Here is a 25,159-nt window from a genome sequence, read left to right as displayed (position 1 = left end):
TATGTAAAGAAGGTGGAAGAAGACACTAAAGCTGCGATTTTTATCTCAAAACTCTATGAGTCCAAGTTCGTTTTCTTTGTGACTTCTCACAATACAAAAGCTTAAATTTTTTTATTTTATTTTCTGACTTCTCACAATACAATCGCTATTGTATGTAAAGAAGGTGGAAGAAGACACTAAAGCTGCGATTTTTATCTCCAAAAAGCTTCGATTTTTTTTTATCTCAAACAGGTTTGTTTTCTTTGTTTCTCTGTCTACAGATTCGTTTTCTTTGTTTCTTTGTTTTTCACAATACAAAAACTTAAATTTTTTTGTGTTCCTCAGTCTTCTCCGACGCCCTCATTCTTTCCTATACCCACATTTTTAAGTCTTTATTTTGTTTTTTGACTTCTCACAATACAAAAGCTTAATTTTTTTTATTTTGTTTTCTGGCTTCTCACAATACAATCGCTATTGTATGCAAAGAAGGTGGAAGAAGACACTAAAGCTGTGATTTTTATTTCGAAAAAGCTTCGATTTTTATCTCAAACAAGTTTGTCTTCTTTGTTTCTCTATCTACAAGTTCGTTTTCTTTGTTTCTTTGTTTCTCACAATACAAAAGCTTAATTTTTTTGTGTTCCTCAGTCTTCTCCGACGTCCTCATTCTTTCCACTTACTTTTTTGTGGCCTTTTCTCAGTTACCATCTGTAATGTTGCGATAGTCATTAGTGACAATGGTGTTTGATCTGGGTTTATTATTGTGTTAGGCAAGACTGAAGAGGCTTCGATTCTTGCATATATATATTTTTTTATAAATTTGTAATGTTGCATGAATAAAAAAAAAGGAACTTTGTTTTGATTTTTGGGTTCTGTCGGTACAAAATATTTAATTTTTTTTTCCTCAGTCTTATTTGACTGTGGTTGAGTATTGTTCTTCTTTTGCATTTTGTGTTTCTTTTGTGTTGCCTTTGTTTTGTTTTGTTAGTTTTCGCAGTGAAAAAGATTTAATTTTTTGGTGTTCTTGAACCATGTTGACCTCTTTGGTGTTCCTCAACATTCTTCACCATGTTTTAAAATTGTTTGAGTACATTCAAATTTGTATCATAAATTTGTTCAATACAACAATGACTAGCTTCGTTCTTTGCAGGAGAAAGCTTCGTTTTCTTTGCCCTGACGATGCTGACGTGGACGTGTTAGGGCTTACGTGTCGCAATGTCAAGGGCTCTCATTCCCGCCCAAAAATGTCACTGTCAACCTGCATTTATTATTTTTATTAATTAATATTAGTGAATTTTATTAATTTTATTGTGCATTTAATACTTTTTGTCTTTTGCGTTGCTTTTGCTCCGGTTACGATGCATTTATTAATTTATTTCCATTGTAAATGTAAATATGTAATAATTAATTATTTGTATTCTGTTCCCAAGATATTTACCTTTCCAATGCGCTTTTCTGTCATGGTGTTTTAGTCGTCATTATAATAAATTAATTATTTTAAAATTTAAATGTTAACATAAGATTAATATTTCAAACGAAAAATAAAAAATATATATAATTTAAATATATAAAAGATTAAAATTAAACTTTTAAAATTTAATTTATTCAAATAAAACCAATAATTAAATTAATAAAAAATTACACTAAACCTTTATCTATCTTTGTGTTTAATGCGCTTCGTTTTGCCATGAATGTACCTTTCCAAGAAACGCAAATGCAGCTCCGATGAGATTGAAGTGAATGATGCCATCAACTTTTACTTATTTATATATTTTATTATATATTAATAATAATAATTATTAATAATTTCCATTGTATAGAAACGATGTTGAGACAGCTGCATCCACATTGATGAGTTTCTTCTGTTGATTTGATGGTAAAACAAATTATTAATTCAAAAGCTCATATGGGATAAAATTATTAATTATTATATTATTATTTCCATTGTATAGAAATGATGATTTTATTTCCATGTGATGCTACATAAAATATTATTAGACAACTTATTATTGAGTGATAATGATTCATACCCAATAGCAAAGAGTGATAATGCCTCTGCATGACATTTTTTTAGCCTTCCTTATCTCAATCTACTAAACATGATCCCAAATGACTACTTAGGATATCAAGGATATGCCAATAAACGTGTTACTCCATATGGACCAAGACAAGTTGTATGTGATATGACATGCTTTTTATTATTAACTACTTCTATATTTTGTACGTGAAGGGTTATGATTACAAATCACACAAAACCCATGGAAAGTAGAAAATGCCATACAAAAATGGTATAAACAAGCAAGTTACACTGCTACTGATAAAATTCCTATAATTTACATCCATTTCATAGTGAATTTTAACACTATTGATAAAAAAAAGTGAATGTTTATACCAAGAATGAATATGTCTCCTTTTGATTCTCCATGACCATTCAAACTAATTAGAAGACAATTTTCATTCACGACTTCATTTGCAGTGACCATGAACAAGTCTACGGGGACAGACGCATGTAGGATTATATTACATCATTCCCACTAAAACATATTCATATAAATTTACCACTTTTTATGTTAGTATTGTTGTATACAGTTGCAATGTCTCGCTTGAGATTTTTAAATGTTCACTACTCTTATCTATATATGCAATCAATTCATTCATTTTTGTTCATTGTGCAACCTTTCATTCACTACAACAACAAGTTACTAACGATAATGACAACGATACCATCTAAAATGATCTACAATTGGATGAGGTTAGTTTCAAATTCATATTTTGTTTAATGTATTTTTTTCTGCCAATACTTAAACATTATTATCATCCAAATAAACTAAATTTTCATCCATTTCATAATGAATTTTAACACTATTGATAAAAAAAAGTGAATGTTTATACCAAGAATGAATATGTCTCCTTCTGATTCTCCATGACCATTCAAATTAATTGGAAGACAGTTTTCATTCACGACTTCATTTGCAATGACCATTAACAAGTCTACGGGACAGACCTTGGCACATGTACGATTGTATTACATCACTCCCACTAAAGCATATTCATATAAATTTACCACTTTTTAGGTTAGTATTGTTGTATATAGTAGCAACGTCCCGCTTGAGATTTTTAAATGTTCACTACTCTTATCTATATATGCAATCAATTCATTCATTTTTGTTCATCGTGCAACCTCTCATTCACTACAACAACAAGTTACTAATGATAATCACAACAATACCATCCAAAATGATCTACAATTGGATGAGGTTAGTTTCAAATTCATATTTTATTTAATGTATTTTTTTTCTACCAATACAACATTATTATCATCCAAATAAACTAAATTTTCATCCATTTCATAATGAATTTTAACACTATTGATAAAAAAAAAGTGAATGTTTATACCAAGAATGAATATGTCTCCTTCTGATTCTCCATGGTCATTCAAACTAATTAGAAGACAGTTTTCATTCACAACTTCATTTGCAATGACCATTAACAAGTCTACGGGACAGACCTTGGCACATGTACGATTGTATTACATTACTCCCACTAAAGCATATTTATATAAATTTACCACTTTTTAGGTTAGTATTGTTGTATAAAGTAACAACGTCCCGCTTGAGATTTTTAAATGTTCACTACTCTTATCTATATATGCAATCAATTCATTCATTTTTGTTCATCGTGCAACCTCTCATTCACTACAACAAGTTACTAACTATAATCCCAACAATACTATCCAAAACGATCTACAATTGGATGAGGTTAATTTCAAATTCATATTTTATTTAATGTATTTTTTTCTGCCAATACTTAAATATTATTATTATCCAAATAAACAAAATTACATAAGTGTGTATATGTAATAATAATTTATATTTATGAAATCTCAAATATTAGTATGAGCCCGTGCATCGACACAGACGACTCTCTAGTTATCATAATTTAGATCTTAGATTTTTTAGTAATACCTCAAGGGATCTTCACAAGTTTTAGTAAAAGATTAGATATGAGATTAATTATCAGATAAACTTGGTCACATTTATTAATAATTAACATTTATTAAAGATTACTAAAAAATTACTACAAAACTGAGAGACTTGTTAAATATGAAGCATCATTTATAAAATCTATTAACTTTCGTTAAATTTAGTTAATAATAGTAGTGTTAGAGTGTTATTAACATTTTTTTATAGTAAAGATGGTCATGTCGTTTTTACTCCTTTTTATGTGTGATCTTGTAAGTGTTTTAATCTTGTCCTATGTGAGCAAGGTAAAAAATTTACAAATTGTATCTATTTAGTTTCAAAACTTTTTCTTAATTGTAATAGAAAATCGTTTCATGTTAGTGATGTAACCAATTTCGTCCACTCGCATAGTTATTTTATAGATTCTTAATTTGTCATTCAGCTTTGACATTGGCTCTTAATTTTACCTTATTTTTGTTTGGCATCATTATCTTTTATTAAGCTATATCATCAACCAACTGTTACAAAACACATTCCGAAAATTGATTTTCGGAATAAAAAATCACCGTTTAGAAAATTAATTTCTGATTTTTTAATTATATATTGCTAAGTGCTAACCATTCTGGAAGTAGTGTATAACTAATATTTTCTATACAAAATTAATGTATAACTAGTATTTATCTATAATTTTTAAAAACTAAAATATTCTTAGGCGAATTTATTTTTTCTTAAAAATAAAAAAAAATCTCGTGGCTGAAACCTGAGGACAATATGAATGAAACGAAGCATTATCCACCACCACCACCACTGGATAAAAAATAATAATAATAATAATAATAATTAATATAGTACTCTTACTAAACTAGCTAGCAGTAGCTACTCATTTCATTTCACCTTTCCGAGAGTTTTGAGGAAGAAGCATAGCGATGATGGCATGCAGTAGTAGCACAATGCAGAGTGTGTACCCGAGGGTGAGTGGAGCGAATTTCCACGTTCCGCTATCTTCCCCTTCTCTCGTTCCTATTTACAACAACAACCTCTCCTTTTCAAAGCTACGCAATTCAATTCATCTCGCGGCGGTGCCATTGCCGCCGTTAACCAAAGCCTCTGCGGGGAACGGCGGCCCCACCGACGAGGGAGTGTCTTTAGGGACGATGAAGCTTCCTTTGGACACTGACCTCCAGAGATTCGATTCCTTGCTCTTTCAGGTAATTAATCAAACAAAAAACACACGTGATTCCATTCTTTTGTTCAATAATGTAAAATAAAATTGAATATTAACGTAATGAAGCAGTGTTTTATATTAATTTCATTTCTTTGTTATCTTTTTCGGCACAAGCATTGTTCTAATAAGGTTTAAATACGTATTTATTTTACGTAGGTTTAAATACGTTTTTAGTACAGGCAAATATGATCAATGTTTTTCAACAAAAAGAAAATAAAAATATGATCAATGTTTGTTTTAATGTTTGGTTTTCACTGAAAAAAATATTTTTGAGACAAAACTAATTTTGTCAAAAGCATCAGGATCTTATTTTTTGCTTTTATTTTATTTTTATCCATTAAATTTGCATTAGAACTTTTCCACAAAATTTCTAATTTTAATCTAAACATGCACTTAATCCTTCAATTTTTCTTTGTTGGTTTTAGTTTTGAGGAATTTATTTTTTTAAAACGGTTCCTTTATCTAAATATGCTTATTCTAAAATAAATATTTATCACATCATTAAATATAGTAAATAATATTGTAGACTATTTTCAATTTAAAAATTTTTAAGAGGGGAGACTAATATTTTTTTTTCAAAATTAAAATGAAAATTGGTAACAAGGATTAATAAAGATATTAAACCTTCAATTAATTCAAAAGAATATTAATGTAAAGCATATGGTTGACACAGTTGTCTAAAACCTGATATGTTAACATGTGGAAAATACTTTATTTAAGGGAAGAATTGTATTTGATTTTTTTGTGTGCAAAATTCTGATCTCTTAACTTAATGTAGCATTGTTGGACGAATCATGATTGATTTTTTTTTTGGTATTTAATTTGTTGTAATCATTGTTTGGTTTACATGTTTTATTTCCTTCCCTTGGCTCGTGGTTGACTGGATATGTTATGACAGTGGGCAAACAGCCTTTGCCAGGGAGCCAATCTGCCCCTTCCCGTGCCTCTCAAGGTATTATGCTCTTAATGCATTTCATTATTGGTCTATTTTAAAATGATAATTTTTTAATATTTTCGGGGAAATTTTTTTTGAAACATAATTCATGTTTTAAATCATTTCCCTCACATCTTATGTGGTCATGTGCTAAACTTAAGCAGTACAACAAGCATTCTTCTACAATAAACTATGTCGTATGTTTCTATCATGTTTCTGAGCTGTCTATAATCCCATAAATATTTATTTTGTCATGTGTTACTGTGTAGTATGACTAGGTGTGTATGTCCCTTATCACAAGGAGAGGCCTAGAATATGCATACACTTCTCAATCTGTAAAATTTGCCTAGTTCCTATGGTGCATTGTGTCATTTAATTGCTGCCTCAGTTTTATCACTTTATGTAAATGGGGTGTACGTGCCTAGTAAAAGGTGACACGGCACAATCAATTTGATCATTTGCTTCTTCTCTAAGTTGCTCTATGATGATGTGCAATTTATGGAGCTAATCTTGCTTTCTATCTACATATTTATGTGTTTTGGTCTCATTATTCACCGTTGGACATGCTCAGTCATGTAATTTTGCATCATTCTTGCTAGAAATCTCTTGGGAAAATAATGATAAGAGATTAATTTTATATATATTGCCACTGTAAAACATCTTTACACAATCATCCAATTAGATTTTTATCACTTTATCACGTCATTCTATTCATTATGATGGGTCAATGAGGTATGTTTTGTATAAAGATGTTTTACACAGATAATGTATATAAACTAAAGATGTGTAGTTCATTCTCACTGTTAGTCCTAGCTGTTGCTCTGGCTTTTGATTTGGTAGTCTCAACTTGTATAACACAACTCTGATAAATTGTGCTTGAATTCCCTCTTGTTCATGGCTGATGACTTTTTGAGCAACAAAAAGTGATCTAATCTAGTTTTTTTTTTTTTTTTTTTATCACAAAATTTTAGATATTAATTTGTTAGTGTGAGAGATTCGAACCCACGATTTCTCCCTTCTCTTTCTTCCTTTAACCATCAAGCCAACCTTATAACTCCCAGAATCAGAACATAGTGATTTTAAATTATAGTTGCTTGTAAGTTATTTATGACTCAGATAGTAACCACTATGATAAGATGATGTTGGTTCAGTTGTTCTTAATGTGTGTAATGATCCTGATTTTGAATAAACAGGTGGACAAAATACCTGGTGGAGCTAGACTGGGTTTTATCACCATTGGAGATGGGAAAACTGAAGTTCTTGTGCATATTGATTGCTTGGTTTTTCCACCTACTGAGAATTCTGCTCCAATTTTTCGTGCCATTAGAAATGGTCCCTTGAAGGATAAGGCACCACCAGGTGAGCCCAGAATCATGAGAAGCCTTCTTCAAGCTCTTCAGAAGTCCGTTGAAATCGCCAGATTGTGAATATTTTGTTTGTCTCTAACTTACTCTTGTAAGGTTTTGACTTTTGAACCAAAAAATTTAACTTGAAGTTTGAATTTGGTGTATATATATTTATTCCTATTTATTTATCCCATATTATGTCTACTCACTGAAGAGACCAACGTTCGTTTAAACTTTAAACTGTCAAGAGCAGGGGCGGAGCCAGAAATTTCTGTGGGGGTCAAGAAAAAAAATTATATAATTCTATAAAAAAATATTAATTTTTGCATCCAAAAAATATTAAAATTAATTTATTGTTATATATCGAATATAATTTTATAAATAAAAAATATATATAACTACATTGAGTGCATAGATGATACTATAGGAATTAAATTAAATAGATAAAATAATTAATTTTAGATAATTATAGGTAGGTACCTTAACATTACAACATTTCATTAATACTTATAATTTCTTTTTATCTCTTTTTTCATAGTTCTTTTTATCTCTCTTAGAAACATTAGATCATGTTAACTATCATATTCATAGTATTTTTTTTTGGGGTGGCCCTTTAGGTTCCTCCTCCCTCCGCCCCTTTTCAAGAGATGTTTGGAATTTCAAATTGGAGTTTTGTTTTCACTTTGGGTGTTTTGTTCATGATAAATGATAGAACTATCTTTAAATGATGGCGACACTTTTAATTTAAAATTTTTTCCGTGGTAGGTTGAAATTTCAAATTTGTTAGAAATCATTCATATAAATAAGCATCAAAATTGGTAATTTCTAATAAATTTTAATATATTATAGAGAGTTTTTTTTTTTTTATAGAATCTCGATAACATTTATTTTTTTACATTACATATATGAAATACATTTTTTTAAGATTCTGTTTACTAGTGCTCTTATAATATTGATTAAGGAATTAAAAGAAAAAATATTTATTATATAAATCATAGAAGAACGTAAAAAAAATATTTGGATAATATAATTTTTTGTCTTTCAATAAAAATATTTTTACTTTAAATTTCTTAATCAATATCTTTAAAACACCCACTAACATTTGTCTTTTTTAAATACTTTATTATTAACTTCCTTCCTATTTATAAGGCCAAATACTTAATTTATTAAAATTAAGAAAAATAGTTAATTTAGTTGATAATAATAAATTTTTCTTAAATTGATATACTTTTCCAAAAATGCCATTGTGATTAATGATTTTTTTTCTTTTGTCTCTTATTTAATTAGGAGTATTTTTAATCTAAAGTTAATTAATGCATTAAATAATATGAATTAGTCTTATATGAAAGAAAAATTTAAAAATTTGAATTTTATAAATAAGAACGAAAATATTATTTACAAAACTTTTTTTTAAGTTGTCTTTTGCATTAATTATTTTAAACCCAAATATCTTTAATTACTTTATAATAAATGTTACATATTAAAAAGATAAATACATTATCTCTATTATAAATTTATAATGATACAATAAAAAAACTAGCACACATTAATTAATTAGGTGAGAAAGTAATTAATAGGAAATAGAAAGATTGAGTCCCAATAATGTTAAGGATAATTTTTGGCAAAATAAAAAAAATTGTCAACAAATCTAATATTACTAACTATATTAATCCACTTTCTTAAAAGATATGAATTAGTCAAAAGAATTTTGTATTTAAGGATAAAAGTAGTATTAATAAAAGGCTAAATTTTAATTTTGGTTCCCATAATTTTTTAAATTCACAACTTTGGTTTCTCAGATTTTTAATTATAATATTTGATCTCCTTAATTTTACAAATGATTGATTTTGGTCCTCATGATAAATTATTAACTAATATTTGTGATTAATAGAAATATTAAATTAATTAGTAGAAAAACTTTAATAAAAATTAATAATCTTTAATCACAATTGTTAAAGCTTTTAGTTTATAGTTTTTTTATTAAAGTTTTTAATAATTAATAGTCTTTCAATAAAAATTTTAATAATTAATGATCTTTTATTAAAGTTTTTAAAAATTGATAGTTTTTAATTAATATGTAATAAATCTAGTGAATTTTTTTATATATTATCAATTTTATAACTTCATTAATTATAATTATTAGTTAATAATCTACTAAGGGACCAAGATGATTAAATTATAAAACTAGAAAGACTAAATGTTACAATTAAAAATCAGATACATCAAAATCATAAATTTCAGAAATTAAAGAGTGATCAAATTAAAATTTAACCTAATAAAAAAAATATCGAAGAGTGTTACCTCACCTTCTTCCTACAAATTGGAAAGATCACCGGTACACATGTAAAAGTGAAAGTTACGATGGGTGGATGTTGAAGAAAGTGTAGATCAAATGTCCTTAGTCTTTGTATTTTGTCATAAAAGATTAAGAAAACATGCTTTGAGACTGGTAGCAAATAAATGAGATAAAGTCAGCCATGGTATTTCTTAATAAAATTTTCAAATAACACAAAAGAAAAAGAATATGCATAAAACAATATATATTTTAGAGAAAATAGGTTATACATTAATATTATAAAATATTTTTTATTATTATCTGATCATAACTTACAATATATAATAAATTTATTAATTTTATGGTAACAAATTCAAAAGTCATCAATAATGATTTATCATCAATAATCTCATATTTGATATTTCTATCATTTCTCATAAAAACCAATGTTATATTTTGTATATAAAATATTGAGCCATGGGCTAAATAGGAAAAAATGTTAGGTAAACAATAACTTTTAATTAAAAATTTAATTTAGTAGTAATTATAAAAGAAAGAAACATTTTATCATTAAAAATAGTACTTATAAAGGAAAAAATATATATTTTATCATTAAAAATTCAATTAAATATTTATCTGCTTCCTATTTCTCATCGAATATTGTTTTTTTTTTTTTTTTACAATATCTTCTATAATAGGAAGCTACTATCCCACTCCCACGTCGACGCTAGTAAGTTTTTCATCCAATATCACAGAATCACAATAGCTTTTCTCTCCGTGTAGACTCATCCAAACAAACACTGTAAAAACCGCAAGAACTCTCTATCACTTTGCCACCCTTCATTCATAAACACTTTCCATTATTCTATGAACTCAAACTCAAAACAATGACCACTTTTTCTCTCTACTCTCATTTCCTTTCCTCCAAGAACTCTATTTTCCATGCCCCCTTCAAAGGAAACAACAACACCAAGCAATTCACTTTTTCCAAAGCCGCAAATCTCTTGCCGTTGCAGCCACGGTTAAATGTCTGCTTTTCTTCTTCAAAGGATGCAGGCTCCAGTGACAACACACCGAGGTTGTTGCAACCTCATAAGACTTTGCATTTTTCATTGGTTTTTTTTGTTTACGTATTGTTTTTTGGCAAATGGGTTGTTTGAAATGTGGATTTTTGATATTTTTTTGATCGGCAAATGTTAATAGTTGTTAGTATTGTTAGTTTGATTAGCGGGAGATTCAAACCTACGATTTTTCTCCCTTTTCCTTCTCCCTTAGACTAACCTTATATTTTCGTGGAATTTTGATATTGGTTTGAGCAAAAAGCACTTTATTATTATTATTATTATTATTTTTGATGTGGCAGCAACTTTTGCATTATTGAGGGGCCAGAGACGGTTGAGGATTTTATGCAGATGCAGCTGCAGGAAATTCAAGACAACATAAAGAGCAGGCGCAATAAGATCTTTCTTCTCATGGAAGAGGTTAGCTAATTATAATAATAATGGCACCCCATTACTCTTTAGTGACTATAGCTTTTGGAATTGTGCCAATTTGCTTATGTCTTTAACTGATCTGAATGGTGTCGTGAGATTCATGTAACCGACTTCACCTAGTGGGATAAGACTTTCGTTGTTGTTGTGAATTGTTATTGTGTTGAGTATGGCAGGTAAGGAGATTACGTGTGCAGCAGCGCACAAGAAGGGGTAAAAAAGTTGTCAATGAAGAGGGAGAGGAGGAACCAAATGAGATGCCGGATATTCCTTCGTCAATTCCTTTTCTTCCTCATGTGGTGAGTCTCAGAACACATTGCTTTGATTTGGCTGTAGCCTGTTGGTATTGACTGAATCATCCCTTATGGATAGGTGGACTTTGGAGAGAAACTAATCATATAGCAAAGTAATTCTGTTAAGTGACAAATTATACCAATGTTTGGAAGTACTGAAGAAACTTATTGATTTTATAATTGAACATTTTAATACTCCCCCTGGCAAAGGATTGTACACCAAGGTTTTTTACAATTGTTGTAAAATCACTTGTGTGAAACATCGTGGTTTGAGTTTCCTTATTAAATTGCTTTTGTTTCTCTATCAAATGCTTGAAGCAATTGAAATAAAGCTGGTGTGCATTTGCCATTTTTTTTAATCTTCAAGTAACTGTGTGCTTTTCCTATTGAAGTAGACGCCCAAGACTTTGAAGAAGCTCTATCTGACTAGCATATCATTCATATCTGCAATAATTGTATTTGGTGGGCTTATTGCACCGACGGTAATTTTATTACATTATGTGTTTTGATTCTTTTTTAATCTATAGCAGATAATCAAATTTTCCTGTTAAATTGCTTGAATGTTTATTGGTGGATCTTTTTATTCTCTGTCATAGGGATCTGCCAAGTTACATCCTTTATTACCTATCCTTAAGGGATCACTATGTTCAATTTAAACTAGCTCTGCTTGTGGCTGCACAATTGATCTTTTAGTTCTGTTCTTCCTTTACCATGTCCACACATACTTCTATGGATTGTTTGCCCTATTATAGTTTGGTACATGTTTTAAATAATACTACTGTAATACTACATTTCTATGTTGAATTTAATTTGAAAGTGATGACTTCTACCTTTGCATTGTATTAAAAATTAAACTAAAAATACTTCTATCTTTTCACCTTAATTGGCAAGGAAGTTCTGGGAATGGATAAAAATTATGTCAATGCTTGGGGGGAAGTTTCCTATTCAATAAATAATATCATCAAACCTTTTGAAACAGTCTTTTGTTGTGATAATTTGAATTTTTGTGGGCAAGTTAAGTTTTAATATGCTGATAACTTGAATTTAAGATACTTGCTGTCTAAGAGCAAATGATTAAAGATAAATGACTCTCAGCTTCCCATTATGCTATAGTTTGTATATAAAGTATAGGATCTTCATTAGATGGGAAGGTGAATCTATTCATGTAGCATAAGACTTAGATTTTTGAAATTGTAACTTTTCATTAAATAATCCATGAAAGGAGCACTCTTAAGGGTGGAGGCATAAGAAACATCTAACCACCTGATTCACACATTTACTATTTAGTGGTATGATAAAAGTGCTTTTAGAGTTTTAGTCACTTTGGTAGTATTTATATTGCCTTTAGCTTTCTAGCATTGTGGATACGGGTGAAAAAACTGTATATTGGTAGATCAAGATAATAATCTATATTCATCTCAAATATTGAACCCTTATGTTTATGGCAGCTGGAGCTAAAATTAGGTCTGGGTGGCACCTCATATGAAGATTTCATAAGAAGCTTGCATTTGCCTTTGCAGCTAAGGTATGCTGGTGTTTGAATTGTGTGCTTTATTAATTATCAATTTCCATTGGAAAGAAACTGTTCTTGATGAGTAGCAGACTTGCTTGATCAATACCTGATTACAATTTGTTTGTTTCATGAATCCAGTCAGGTGGACCCAATTGTGGCGTCCTTCTCTGGTGGGGCTGTTGGTGTGATTTCAGTACTGATGTTGATTGAGGCTAATAATGTTGAGCAACAAGAGAAAAAAAGGTGCAAGTATTGCCATGGAACTGGTATGTTCTTACTCTTTGAAGATCTTCATTCTCTTAATATATCTCAGTCATGCACATTATAGACACATTATGTCTTTCAATAGTTTCTGAGAATTATACTGTTCAAATAGAGTGAAAGTTTTGGTGGCTGTAATGAAGGTTTAATTGCACTCTTCACTTTTATGATATAGTGAGAAATTATTTTGGTTGCACTTAAATTTTAATCATTAGGATTTATATGCAGTAAGCTTGCTGTTCAGTTTGGATAAATGCACCTTGTACATGACCGGAAAGCATTCAGAAATATTTTTGAGTTTAACTGGCACACATTGTTTACACTGTCAATCAATCATAAAACATCATTGTTATGATTTAAGGTAGTTATTATAAACTATAAAGATCAACAAACTTAACATACATGGTGGTTTGTGATTGGATGAGTGTAAAAGACACTTACACGTGTATTATTTGTTCAAATATTTTTCAATGTTTCATCAAATAGAAGAATTATATTCAGTTTTTTGTTATGTCTGATTCTTATGTCAAAGTTGTGTCCTTTACAATTTGTTCCAAATTCTATGCATAGGATACTTGGCCTGTGCTCGGTGTTCTGCAAGTGGTGTATGCTTGAACATTGATCCTATTTCAGTATCTACTGCTTCTGCCAGACCTCTGCATGCTCCTACAACCACAAGGTGTCCAAATTGCTCTGGTGCAGGAAAGGTACACAATCTGTTGACACTTCTAATTCATGATTTACTCATTTCAGCCTTATAAATACGTGCAACTTTTTATTTTAACACAACTATGTGGTTGTGCAATATATTAGGTTGCCAATTTATTCACCAATTGTAGGTGTAACATACTAACATTAAACATTGACCTAATGGCTAATACTCATCTCTCCTTCTACCTCCCCCCCCCCCCTTTTAGGTAAAGAAAAGTAGTATTCATTTGGATACATACTAAATATTGCTGCATGTGAAAATGTAATTTTGCAACCAATTAGTTTTAATGATAATTAGTAGTCTTTTAACTAATCATCTTACCTGTATTGTAGGTTATGTGTCCAACCTGCCTTTGCACTGGGATGATGATGGCAAGTGAACATGACCTGCGTATTGATCCATTTGACTAATACTTTACATGATTTGAGGACTTGTGATTTTTGCTTCTCTAATGTATTTAAAAAATATGAACATCATCTACAAACTCCCCTTTTCTAATGAATTTTAGCATTATTATTAAAAAAAAGTTAAATAAACAATTAAGCTATATAAACATTTTAGTCTTCTCCAGGTGAAATTGATCGGCAAATATTGTATAAGATCAATACTGCTTCTTGTCATTAGTAGTCCTTGGTTCATCTAACAATAAAAAGCACCCATTCAGTATTTATATATAATTTTTAAATGCAAAATTGCCAGTGCCACGGCGAAGTTTATACTTCAATCTTATAGTATTGCAACTGATCATGCTTGATAGAAATGTAATTTAATGTTTGTTTGGGATAACTTAAATTTTAGGAAATAATCATTTGTATACCGGATAGCTGAATACCTATCCAATCCTTTATAAGACAAAAATATTCTTGTCAAATAGTGATCGTACATTCTACTCCTTTAGTCATGCTCCTATTTGTCTTACTCTAATGCTGAGTAGGATGTTTGTTCGACAGGGAGTACCTCGAGGGTTTGAAATCTATTTATACAAATATTTTTGGACTTGGACCCTCATGAGTAGATTACCATTTAGGTAATCTGTTTCTAAGTGTGATTAAGGGGCTAAACCTTTGATTGCTTTGATTATGATCGTAATAATGGGTTGGATAGGTATTTGGCTATCTTAGCCAAATATCTATCCGGTATAATTTTTTTTTAAAAAAAACTCTACAAAATTTGGTTAAACGAACTTATTATTTCTTCAAAGTAGTCTGAATTAAATGCACATTTCTGAATATCTTACAAAGTGTGGTTCCATGTAGTACCAAAACACAGCTCATTCAATTTCTATCTTGTTAACCAACATTATTGCTTTGCACAAATAGACTCCACACGAATTAAGATAAAAACTAACATGAAAAGTCAATTTTTAAAAAATAAATATTAATTAAAAAATACAAAATGTAATTTGATAGAAATTACCATTCAAATGAAAATGAAGAAAACCATTATTAGGTAACAAACAAGGTTTTAATATTGCTGAGATTGCAGTTTGTTTCATCACGATCGCTGATGTTGCAAAAATTGTAGATTAATGTTGGAATGCGATTGTACTTACTCCATAAATTTTGATATTAAGGTCAAAATTACAACCGCAAATAATTTTTTAAAACCTTGGTAAAAAGCAATGTTTTTCCTTGTTAATTGCCTTCTTGATGGGATTCACAAGCCAGTGCAATCACTTCACTTAACCAGACAATTCTAATGGAAGTGAGGATCATGGACTCCTCTAACATTCATAAAATTCCACTGGAATATATGAAAGTGAAACACACTTCCTAAAGTTCTTTACCACTTCATTTGACTTTTACATTGGTGCACGTAAATACACATCATTACATCTAACTGCAAAAATAAATTATTGTATATAGTATATTTTGTGAGTGCTATGAACATATGACAGTTTGGCCGAGTGGTCTAAGGCGCCAGATTTAGGCTCTGGTCCGAAAGGGCGTGGGTTCAAATCCCACAGCTGTCAAAGTTTTCTCAGTTTTTAATCAGTTTTTTTTTTGTCAAAAAAGAAATTCGGATAGACTGTTGGACTAAGCAGGAATAGGCCCAACCCAGGGGAAACCAGCCCAACACGCAGTGACGTAAATGTGAAGCCCAAGATTCAAAACGAAGAAAGGTGCCATGCCATCGGGCTGTTGTTTTCTGCACCTTTAGGGTATTTCCTGCACCTCTTTTTTGACTTTTGAAACGATCAATCCAAAAAAACAACAACATTTCGGAAAGGGTGAAAGAAGCAACTTAGAAGTGCAGGAAGCAACAGTCCATCCCATGCCATTTCTATTGAAATTCAGTGAGCCCAGTTGACCCATTTCTCATTTTGTTACGAGAAATTAAGTCCAACCCAAAAATGTGCTCATAGCACAAAAGGAAAAAAGGACCAATAATACATGTTTTCTCATTTCTATTTTTTTAATTATTATAATTAGGATTTTTGATTTCTTAATGAAATTTCAAGATATTTTGATAAACTTTAATTCTGAGTCCATGGAGTATAAGGGACTAATCCTCAAAATGTGTAGTACATGATATAAAGTGTATTTTAGTAAAATTTCGTGCAAAAATTATCCAGTGATTCAACTTGTGCTGTATACGCTGAAACTTCAATTTTTGTCAAATTGTACTTACACTACTTAATAATGTTTTGTAAAATATAAAACTAATCAATTCATGCTATTGAATTATTTAGTAACGGAAATTTATTTATATTTTAAGTAGTATATTTTCTATTAAAATAAAATAATGCAGTGAAGTATTAATTAGTTTTTTTATTTATAAAATTTTGTAAATTTAATCTATTTTATAAGAACTTTTACTTGAATTGATTAAAAGCTACACAGCGCAGAAAATTTTATACGTTTTTAAGCTGAGGCCAAAGTAGAAGATTAAGTAAATTGTGGTTGGTATTAAGTGAATGGTGTCATGCACATTGGTTAATGTATGTAAAATATATAGCTGACAATTAGAAGCGTATACTAGTTATTTTAAGGTTTTAGATCAAGATTATTTTAAGCCCGTTAATCTGATTGGATCGGTTAACTCATTGTTCTTTTTTTTTTTTATATTACATTTTTTTTAATAAAAGAACTTACTTGAAATGCGAGACCAGTTTTACGTATTCCGACTATATTACAACAGTATGAGTTCAAATTATTTCTTAGAACTAATATAACAACCAAAATTAATTTGATGTGAATGCAATGCGCGCGCATATATATATATATATATATATATATATATATATATATATATATATATAATATTAAAATTTCTAGCTCATACATTTAAATTTCGTTTACGTAAAATTAAAACCAGTATATGTCAATGTAGTAGCTTATCGTGCTAGGTGAGTACAACACCATGGACAGAAGGCTAAAAGTTAGACCTCTTTTTGTAGAAAACAAGAGAATAAGAGGTATTATTGTTTCTACTTGATTCATTTATTTGTACTAATTTCTAGCTGACTATTTTTTAGTTTCGACGTGCAGATTTCATGCTCCATGCTTTTAGGTATTCCACGGTGATATGCTCAGTACCGTTATTGAACACAAACAAATGAGCTTTTTTCTTTATTGCTAGGGTAGGATAAACCCTAGACAAGATGTTTGTTCTTCCTCCGGCTCCAAAACTCTCCACTACTGAGTGATCAATCTGCCATTAAAATCAAACATCAAGAAATTAATCATATAGATATTGTATGGTTGCTCTTGGAGTTCATGAATATGTATTAGTTATAAGGTATATTACACTATATTTCCTTATAATTTCACACTTTCTCAACTTATTTCCTTCTAATGTTTTAGCACTAGCTAAACCCTCTTGAAATTTGAGTTCAAGTGAAAAATCTAAAATTCTTTATCTTTTCTAAATTTCAATATGGTTTTAGTTTGTACCTAGTTTAAAGTTTAGAGGAATTAATTTCAAAAGAATTGACTTTGAATTGTTAAATGTGATTAATTAGGATATATAACTAAATTAATCTCGGTCACATATTTTATATTAGAACATGTGCTTCACTATATGAAATTAAATTTAGATGGTAACCAAACAGGCATGCACTTAGACCTATTTATTGCAATTTTAATTGTAGTGATAATATTTTTCACTTTAACTAACGATCCATTTAGTGAAATAAAAAGTATAAAATGATAAAATAAGTTGGGAAAAATATAAAACTAAAAAAAATACTAGTTATATTATATAACAGCAAATGGGAGAATGAGGTTGCACATACCAAACTCTTGAGAGAGAGCTTTTTATTTTTGGCTAAATCCACATTCACAAAGCCTGCAAATGATGGCTTGTACAATTCTCTCTTCAAAGAGGAACTGTCGAGAAGTGCAAAATTAAATTAAAGTTAATTAGAAAACATGCCACATAATTTTGAGAAAGCAATTGGAATAATATGGAAGTCCTCACCCCCATTTTAGTTACTCCACAAATTACCTTCTTGCATCGGAGCACATGAGAATCACGTGCTTGTTTGGAGCTTTAAAAATTCTGAAGAACACTGGAGTAAACTCCTCCAATTTTTCTGAAGCCAAAGTCAAAAGCCCAAATGGCCCAACCCCACCTTGAACCTTTGAACCCTTTTGTGAACATAGATCCTGTGCGTTCACCCACCTAGAATCAAATGGCTCTGCCCTGTCCAAGCTTGAGAATGAGAAGGTAACTTCCACGTCAGCCTGCAATATATATTATGTGCATGTTATCATATCATAACTTATAATGAAGAAAAAATAATCTGTATTATATATAGTTATTTGATCATAATTTATCATATATAATATATTTTTACTATGATTATCTTAAATGTTATATTTATCAAAATTTCTGGTTAGTTAAGTCTATTTTTTCTTATTAGAACCGTGCATAAAAATTAAACTCAATATAATCAATTAATTAGGAAACTGACCTGAGCTGCAGTAATCCCTTTAACTTCAACATGCTGTCCCTTCTTAAGCTTTTGGTGACTTATTTTAACTTCTTTCTTTCTAAGACTATTTAATTCTTCAACTGGCCATTGCACCAACTGTTTCCCACCATAATCAAGCCACACGGTTCTAGGAATTGACTGAAATTTTAATATATATATAACAAAAATAAGTATACCTAAAAAAGAATGTGTTGTGTACACATGCATGCAAGTTATGATGTTAATGTGAAGTAACAAGTAATTAATTACTAGGATAAAGATCAAATCAAAATATATAAAACAGAAACATATAAATTGAATTCCATGTACATAAAATACCTGAATCCCTGCCCATCCTTTCTTAACATCGTCTTCTTTGGAATCTGATTCGTTTGCCCAAGCCCACAAGATCCTTCGATTCTTGCTTGGGTCAAAGAATGACTTGGAAGCATAAAAGTTGCCATAATCATATCTAAGTCCACCCCAACCATCTTCCGAAGTGTTATCCGGAATATACTTATCCTTATTTTTGAAGTATGTTCCAATTGTGTAGTACTCATACCTAGTAAGGTCAAGGCTATTCTTGAGAACATGCTTAATACTACTACTCCCAACTACGGATATGTCTAACCCGTTTTTCCCTTTCAAAGAAACGGGATAAAAATCCGGGCACTCCCACATGCCCGTGGATGCAGCCGAATGGATCGGGTGCTTGGCTTGGATCCACTTCACAAAATCCTTACTTCTATATAAATAGGCCATTCCTCTATCTTTTCTTCTACCACCAATCAACATCCTCCAATGTCCATCTTTGCTCCACCATGCGGTGGTTGGGTCGCGGAAAACACTAGCATTCATGCTGTGATCCGCGACCACAATCGGGTTAAAGGCCTTAGGCTTGACCCATTTTCTTAAAAATGGGTCGGATTTGTTTTCAGGTATGGCATACAATTGGACCTCATTGCTTTGCTTGTCAATGACTCCAGTATAAAGGATTACGGGTCCTTTACCCGGGAGTACAGTGGCTGACCCGGACCAAACCCCGTATTTGTCAAAGGGTTTTGATGGGTATAGGGCAGGTTCAAGTTCTTTCCAATTGATGAGGTCCTTTGATACTGCGTGTCCCCACACTATGTTGCCCCAAACTGCTCCTTTTGGGTTGTATTGGTAAAATAGATGGTAGATTCCATTGTAGTACATGGGCCCTGTGGTATTGGCATTGATAGGGGTTATTGCATGCATGCATGGTACAAGAGTAAGACATGAAGAATATTAGAAATTAAATTTGTACATGCAATTTCGATTGATGTAAACATTTGTATATAGTAAATATGAGATAAAAAGAGAAGAGAGGAAAATATCAATAGAATGGTAGGTGCAATTAACCAGAAGAAATATTAAAAAATTAATGTGAAAAATTGTTGTATATATAAATAATAAACTCAATGAATATTGATCATTTAAAGATTCAAATAAAATACAAAAGTAAAGACAAATCAAAGTCAAGGGAGAACTCACTCACCATTTGGATCTGCATGTGGCGATGATTGATACCCGATCCATTGGACAGTACCATGAAGGAATCATAAAGAAAAGAATATCAGAACTCCACCATGAAGGAAAAAGGTTTGTTATATGAATTTTAACAGAAATAAAGACTCAATCCTAAGACGAGGATTTGACATAAGAAATTAAACTGAGTTATTATTATGTTAATTAGAAAATTGTCGGATAGAGAACAATTTAATTATTTATCATATATATGTACGTTTTATCACAAAGTTCAGCTATCAATTTGTGTGACTTTTAATTGTTTAAAATTTAAGAAACTAACCTGTCACTTATGAGATGATTAATTGGTGGTGCTTAATATATCTTATCGATTACTTATCTCAATATTTTGTCAGTTACTGTATGAACTTGTTTACACGTTATGTGGACTTTTTTTTTATACCTCAGTTGAGGCTCTTAACTATTTAAAAATTACTTTCGTAATAATTAATTTAAGATGAAATAAAATTAACGAACTCGTTTAAGAAATAAAGATTTGTTAATATCTCTTCATTGTTTTTCTTCTTCTTCTGATCGGACTCTTTTCTTTTCATTTTCACAATACTTATATCCGACATTAATTATTTAAAGGAAGCAAATTCTTTGTTACCTAGACCCAAAAAGATTATTAGTAGACAAAACTAATTGACAATTCATACCATTATCTTAGTATTAAATATATAATTCAGCAAAAAAAAAATAATCTTAGTATTATATAAATAATTACACGCATCCTTAATTAGGTCATATAATTACTTTACAGTTTAAGTAGTGATCACATATCTGTTAATTGATTTAGTTTAATTAATTTATGTGGACAACGATGTTATCTTTTAGAATATGATAAGAATAACAAATTAAAGTTATTTGAATAAGAATTTTGTTTATGTCAAAGGAGAATAAATTGTGAACCAGGACTATTTGCGTTTCTAACTGAGAAAAGGCACTGCGGGTACTCTGAACCGTCCAAAATCAACACGTTTTATGCACTTCCATTTGTTGTTTCGAACAAAATGATAAGTTCGCAAACGCAAATGGTAAGACTGAGGTAACATTTCAAATGACCAATATTTGTTTGTGAAGCAAGTTATGACAAAGCACATGGTGTTATTTTTCCATATTAATGCAAGTTAGTCCTTCATCTCCATGTGTGAGTGGTCCAATATGACTCCAAAAAAAAATTGGGAACATGGAGGCTATGGAACTAAAGACAAGAAGGTTACAACCACTTGAGAGGAATAGGGTGGAATAGGTCACTCTAATTTCTAATTAAATATTGCATTTTGGAATTTTGGTCACTTCCATCCTAGTGTTATGGGGTTCATAATTACTGAGAAGTTGGTTTCTATTTTAGCACAAAAATGTACAAGATAGGAAAAGGTGTTACGTGCACCAAGTGCATGCAATATGAAAACATAACAAAGGCCAAAGAAGAGAAATTATTATATAGTATTAAATTAATGACTATGTCCTTAAATAATTTTTATGTGATACATAATCGAATTTAATTAATTTTTCTTTAAAAATTAATTACATATATTATAAAAATTAGTTGAGATCATAAATATGTGATAATTTAAGATTACATAATAATTTCTGACTAACCATATATGATTCATCAATTAAAAAGGTAGCCCCAATAACCCTTACTTTTTCATTTTTTTTCAAGCACTTGATTAGCTAGGTGCAAAAAAGTTCAATTACTATATCAGTGTCACTATGGTTTTTCCAACAAAGTCTGAGATGCCACTACAATCTATTTCATGAAAAACACAGATTGTCCCCTGATACTTATCCACACCGCACTAAAACACAACTACACAAGTTAGCTTGATGTATATATAAGAGTTCCGTTTCATGATTGTGGAATCAACTAGAAGTTCATGCAAAAGTTATATATCGAGAGCTGATTAGGCTCATATTTTTAATCCAATACTACTATGTGTTTCTTCATTACTAAGTGTTATATATGGTGTTAATGATCGAGCGAGAGATCAGAAATAATTTAGACAGTGTGGATTTTTTCATAATGAATCAAAGTTGTCCCTATTTGAATATTGTTACAGTACTTATAAAGCCGTGAGATAAATTGTTATGCCACGTGCCACTTATTATTCGCGTTATATAGCCTACACCTTTAGTTATACATACGTCGGCTTCTTATCGTACGTATTGTGCTTATTGTCTGGGTAATCCCCATAACACTAAGCAAAATGATCTTAATAAGCCTAATTATACTATGAAAAAGTACTAATTAGGTACTAACGATATTGCTTGGGCAGTGTATTATACTGTTATATTGTAGGCATAGTTGTATAATAGCGATAATTAACAAACTATATATAGAGAACAAGAATCACAGTGAGAAAAATTAATTGCACTATTATTAGGGTTTGGAATGAACATTGGCGGATGCACCTTAGGTGTTGTGGTGTAAATTCCCACACCAGGTTTTTTTTTTATCGTTAATGTATATAATTTTTTTTTGTCCCTATAAAAAAATTATATTATTTCTATTGAATTTTTTTAACCTAAAGCTCAACCAAATATAAGACATTCAACACAAAAATTATATACTCAAACTCAAATTATTTAGTCCAATTCTTACTATTATGATAATAACAAAAAAAATATACACCATATTACATAGAGCATATAGTTTCATGTAATATCCAAAAAATAATTTAATAATTATTTAAATAAAGATTATTTAAATATATTTTTTAGTAAATAAAAAAAATAGATTAAATTATTTTAATATATTAGATTGTTATATTTTTTTTTAAAAAAAATATTAGTATAATAATATATTAGATTGGATAAAGATAATAAAAATAAGAGATAACAAAATATTGATTAAACAAATTTCAAAAGATATAATTTCAAATTACGTAAAATATTTCTATAAAAATACACTATTCATTTTTCTAGAATCACACAAATAAACAATTTTTCTTGACAGTGAGTTGCTCTAAAGAAAGAAAACATGAAAATTTTATTGAGATAAAAACAAGAAAGAAATTGAATTACTTATAGCAATATAATGAAAAAATCATAAAACATTTTAAAGTATGAAAATGAGTAAAAGATAATTATAATTTGTAAAAGTTTAATTACTTTATGTTTCTTTTATTATGATATTATATATTTTATAATTTCTTATGATATTTTATTTTTGTGAAAATATTATAAATTATTTATTAACCCCATTAAGAAAAAAAATTAGATCCACCATTAGGAACAGAGGTGGAAAAATTGCATTAGTAAGAAACTGAAAACGTTACCATTGATCCAATTCTTACGAGGTTGAAAATGGTATCCAGTTCTCTGAAGTTTGCTCACCGAACGTGCTGAAATGGATTGAAGATCCGGGTATATGTCATGAAACGCTTCAACGCCATTGTTACAATTAATGACACAACAAAGGGTGAAAATTGCAATAACGGTGAGACAAATTGGAAGAGCCATCAAAATTAGCTAGAATGAACCAAGAAGCAATATTATATGAAGAGGGAACGAGAGATTGTGAAGGGAGAGGTACCAATTGCTGTTATTTATAGAATGTAAAAGGTAAAGGATAAAGGTAGATAAAAATTAGGCCATATGCATATGAGGACTTCATTAATACTAATACGTATTATTTGGTATTATTAAAAATAATTTTTTTATATGGTTTGAAATTAGTTCTTATGAGAAAGTTTTATTAAACAAATCTACTACTATGTTATTAAGTCAGTGACTCCATCAAGCTAAATATCTCATGCCACAGAAATCAGATTTAAGAAGTTAACTAGCATATATTCATTTATTATTTTTAAAGATATTTTCTTTTAAAAAATTGTGAGATTATTCTTATTGGTCACTAAGGTTGTTTCTTCTCATGAACACTTTCTTAACATTAGAGAGGTCCCTCAACAACTAAAAGTTGTTTGTGACGTTTAAAAACGTTGTAAATTTAAGTGATTTTATTTTTTTTAACAACATTATATAGTTTTATTGATAATTAATTTTGTTGGAAAACATAATCACTTTTAGTTGTATTTTTTCTTTCTATTACGCATTTTAATTCACAAAATTTGAATTTGAGAATTCACTTAAAAAAATTGAGTTTATTTTTACTCAAAGCAATGATCAATTTTTAAAAGTAAAAAATTTATGGTAAATGTCTATTTTTTAAATAGTAATTAAAAGTTAAAACTACGTAGATACGTAAATCATTGGTAATATAATTAGCGCAAGTTCATTTTCAAAATAAAACGATGATAATGGTGACAATATTAGCCATGCTAGTTTTTTTTTTTTAAGATAATAGAATTAATAGAGAACATCAAAAGATAACATTGTTATTTGAATGTAAATGCCAATATAAAAATCGCACACATGAAAAGACAGTCCTCACAAGTAGTATGTGTCGATAGTAAATTGTCTTCAGAAATAAAATTGACAAAGTTGAAGGGATATATGATTTTGCTATTTTTGAAGGGAATGAGAGTAAAACAAATAGTTTCAATTGTTGATGAGGATAGATCAAGTTAATGTAATATATAGTGAGAGATTAACAAATTAAATTACTTCAAAAATAATTCTTGACAAATAAGTTTCTCTGTTCAATAATTATATATATATATATATATATATATATATATATAGTTAATTTCATTAATTTAAACGTTAAATATTTTGATATTACTTTAACAATATCT

General features: G+C 29.6%; 3 protein-coding genes and 1 non-coding gene across 4 annotated transcripts; 3 read left to right on the top strand and 1 right to left on the bottom strand.

The window, feature by feature from the left end:
• Window positions 1-4,705: 4,705 nt before the first annotated feature.
• Window positions 4,706-7,636, top strand: LOC100798808 (uncharacterized). Its single transcript, XM_003535705.5, has 3 exons — window positions 4,706-5,146; window positions 6,062-6,115; window positions 7,291-7,636. The coding sequence occupies exons 1-3, from the start codon at window positions 4,865-4,867 to the stop codon at window positions 7,522-7,524; spliced, it is 570 nt and encodes a 189-aa protein (XP_003535753.1). The 5' UTR covers window positions 4,706-4,864; the 3' UTR covers window positions 7,525-7,636.
• A 2,814-nt stretch (window positions 7,637-10,450) lies between these two features.
• On the top strand, window positions 10,451-14,698 carry LOC100794571 (uncharacterized). Its single transcript, NM_001255773.2, has 8 exons — window positions 10,451-10,796; window positions 11,082-11,199; window positions 11,385-11,507; window positions 11,897-11,983; window positions 12,950-13,026; window positions 13,153-13,280; window positions 13,846-13,982; window positions 14,320-14,698. Exons 1-8 carry the CDS (start codon window positions 10,606-10,608, stop codon window positions 14,395-14,397), a joined length of 939 nt encoding a protein of 312 aa, NP_001242702.2. The 5' UTR covers window positions 10,451-10,605; the 3' UTR covers window positions 14,398-14,698.
• Window positions 14,699-15,879: 1,181 nt separating this feature from the next.
• On the top strand, window positions 15,880-15,959 carry TRNAL-UAG (transfer RNA leucine (anticodon UAG)). The gene has a single exon. It is a non-coding gene; the product is annotated as a tRNA-Leu (tRNA).
• A 1,314-nt stretch (window positions 15,960-17,273) lies between these two features.
• On the bottom strand, window positions 17,274-23,965 carry LOC100790364 (beta-fructofuranosidase, insoluble isoenzyme 1). Its single transcript, XM_003535691.4, has 7 exons — window positions 23,741-23,965; window positions 20,428-20,436; window positions 19,245-20,110; window positions 18,906-19,064; window positions 18,437-18,675; window positions 18,225-18,318; window positions 17,274-17,641 (listed from the first exon to the last, which is right to left on the bottom strand). Exons 1-7 carry the CDS (start codon window positions 23,922-23,924, stop codon window positions 17,462-17,464), a joined length of 1,731 nt encoding a protein of 576 aa, XP_003535739.1. The 5' UTR covers window positions 23,925-23,965; the 3' UTR covers window positions 17,274-17,461.
• Window positions 23,966-25,159: the final 1,194 nt, after the last annotated feature.

Source organism: Glycine max, chromosome 10 (genome assembly GCF_000004515.6).
Source record: "Glycine max cultivar Williams 82 chromosome 10, Glycine_max_v4.0, whole genome shotgun sequence".
NCBI classification, from domain to species: domain Eukaryota; kingdom Viridiplantae; phylum Streptophyta; class Magnoliopsida; order Fabales; family Fabaceae; genus Glycine; species Glycine max.
The sequence above is the reverse complement of the archived record's forward strand: the minus strand, read 5'-3'. Positions and strand labels throughout refer to the sequence as shown.

Excerpts from the sequence above, each read along its gene's own strand:
- LOC100798808 (XM_003535705.5), top strand. The coding sequence starts at position 4,865 with ATGATGGCATGCAGTAGTAGCACAATGCAGAGTGTGTACCCGAGGGTG. Across the intron at positions 5,147-6,061 it reads TCGATTCCTTGCTCTTTCAG|TGGGCAAACAGCCTTTGCCA; the intron begins GTAATTAATCAA and ends ATGTTATGACAG. Across the intron at positions 6,116-7,290 it reads CCCTTCCCGTGCCTCTCAAG|GTGGACAAAATACCTGGTGG; the intron begins GTATTATGCTCT and ends TTGAATAAACAG.
- LOC100794571 (NM_001255773.2), top strand. The coding sequence starts at position 10,606 with ATGACCACTTTTTCTCTCTACTCTCATTTCCTTTCCTCCAAGAACTCT. Across the intron at positions 10,797-11,081 it reads TCCAGTGACAACACACCGAG|CAACTTTTGCATTATTGAGG; the intron begins GTTGTTGCAACC and ends TTGATGTGGCAG. Across the intron at positions 11,984-12,949 it reads GTGGGCTTATTGCACCGACG|CTGGAGCTAAAATTAGGTCT; the intron begins GTAATTTTATTA and ends TGTTTATGGCAG.
- LOC100790364 (XM_003535691.4), bottom strand. The coding sequence starts at position 23,924 with ATGGCTCTTCCAATTTGTCTCACCGTTATTGCAATTTTCACCCTTTGT. Across the intron at positions 18,676-18,905 it reads AAGGGATTACTGCAGCTCAG|GCTGACGTGGAAGTTACCTT; the intron begins GTCAGTTTCCTA and ends TATATATTGCAG. Across the intron at positions 17,642-18,224 it reads AGCTCTCTCTCAAGAGTTTG|ATTGATCACTCAGTAGTGGA; the intron begins GTATGTGCAACC and ends TTTTAATGGCAG.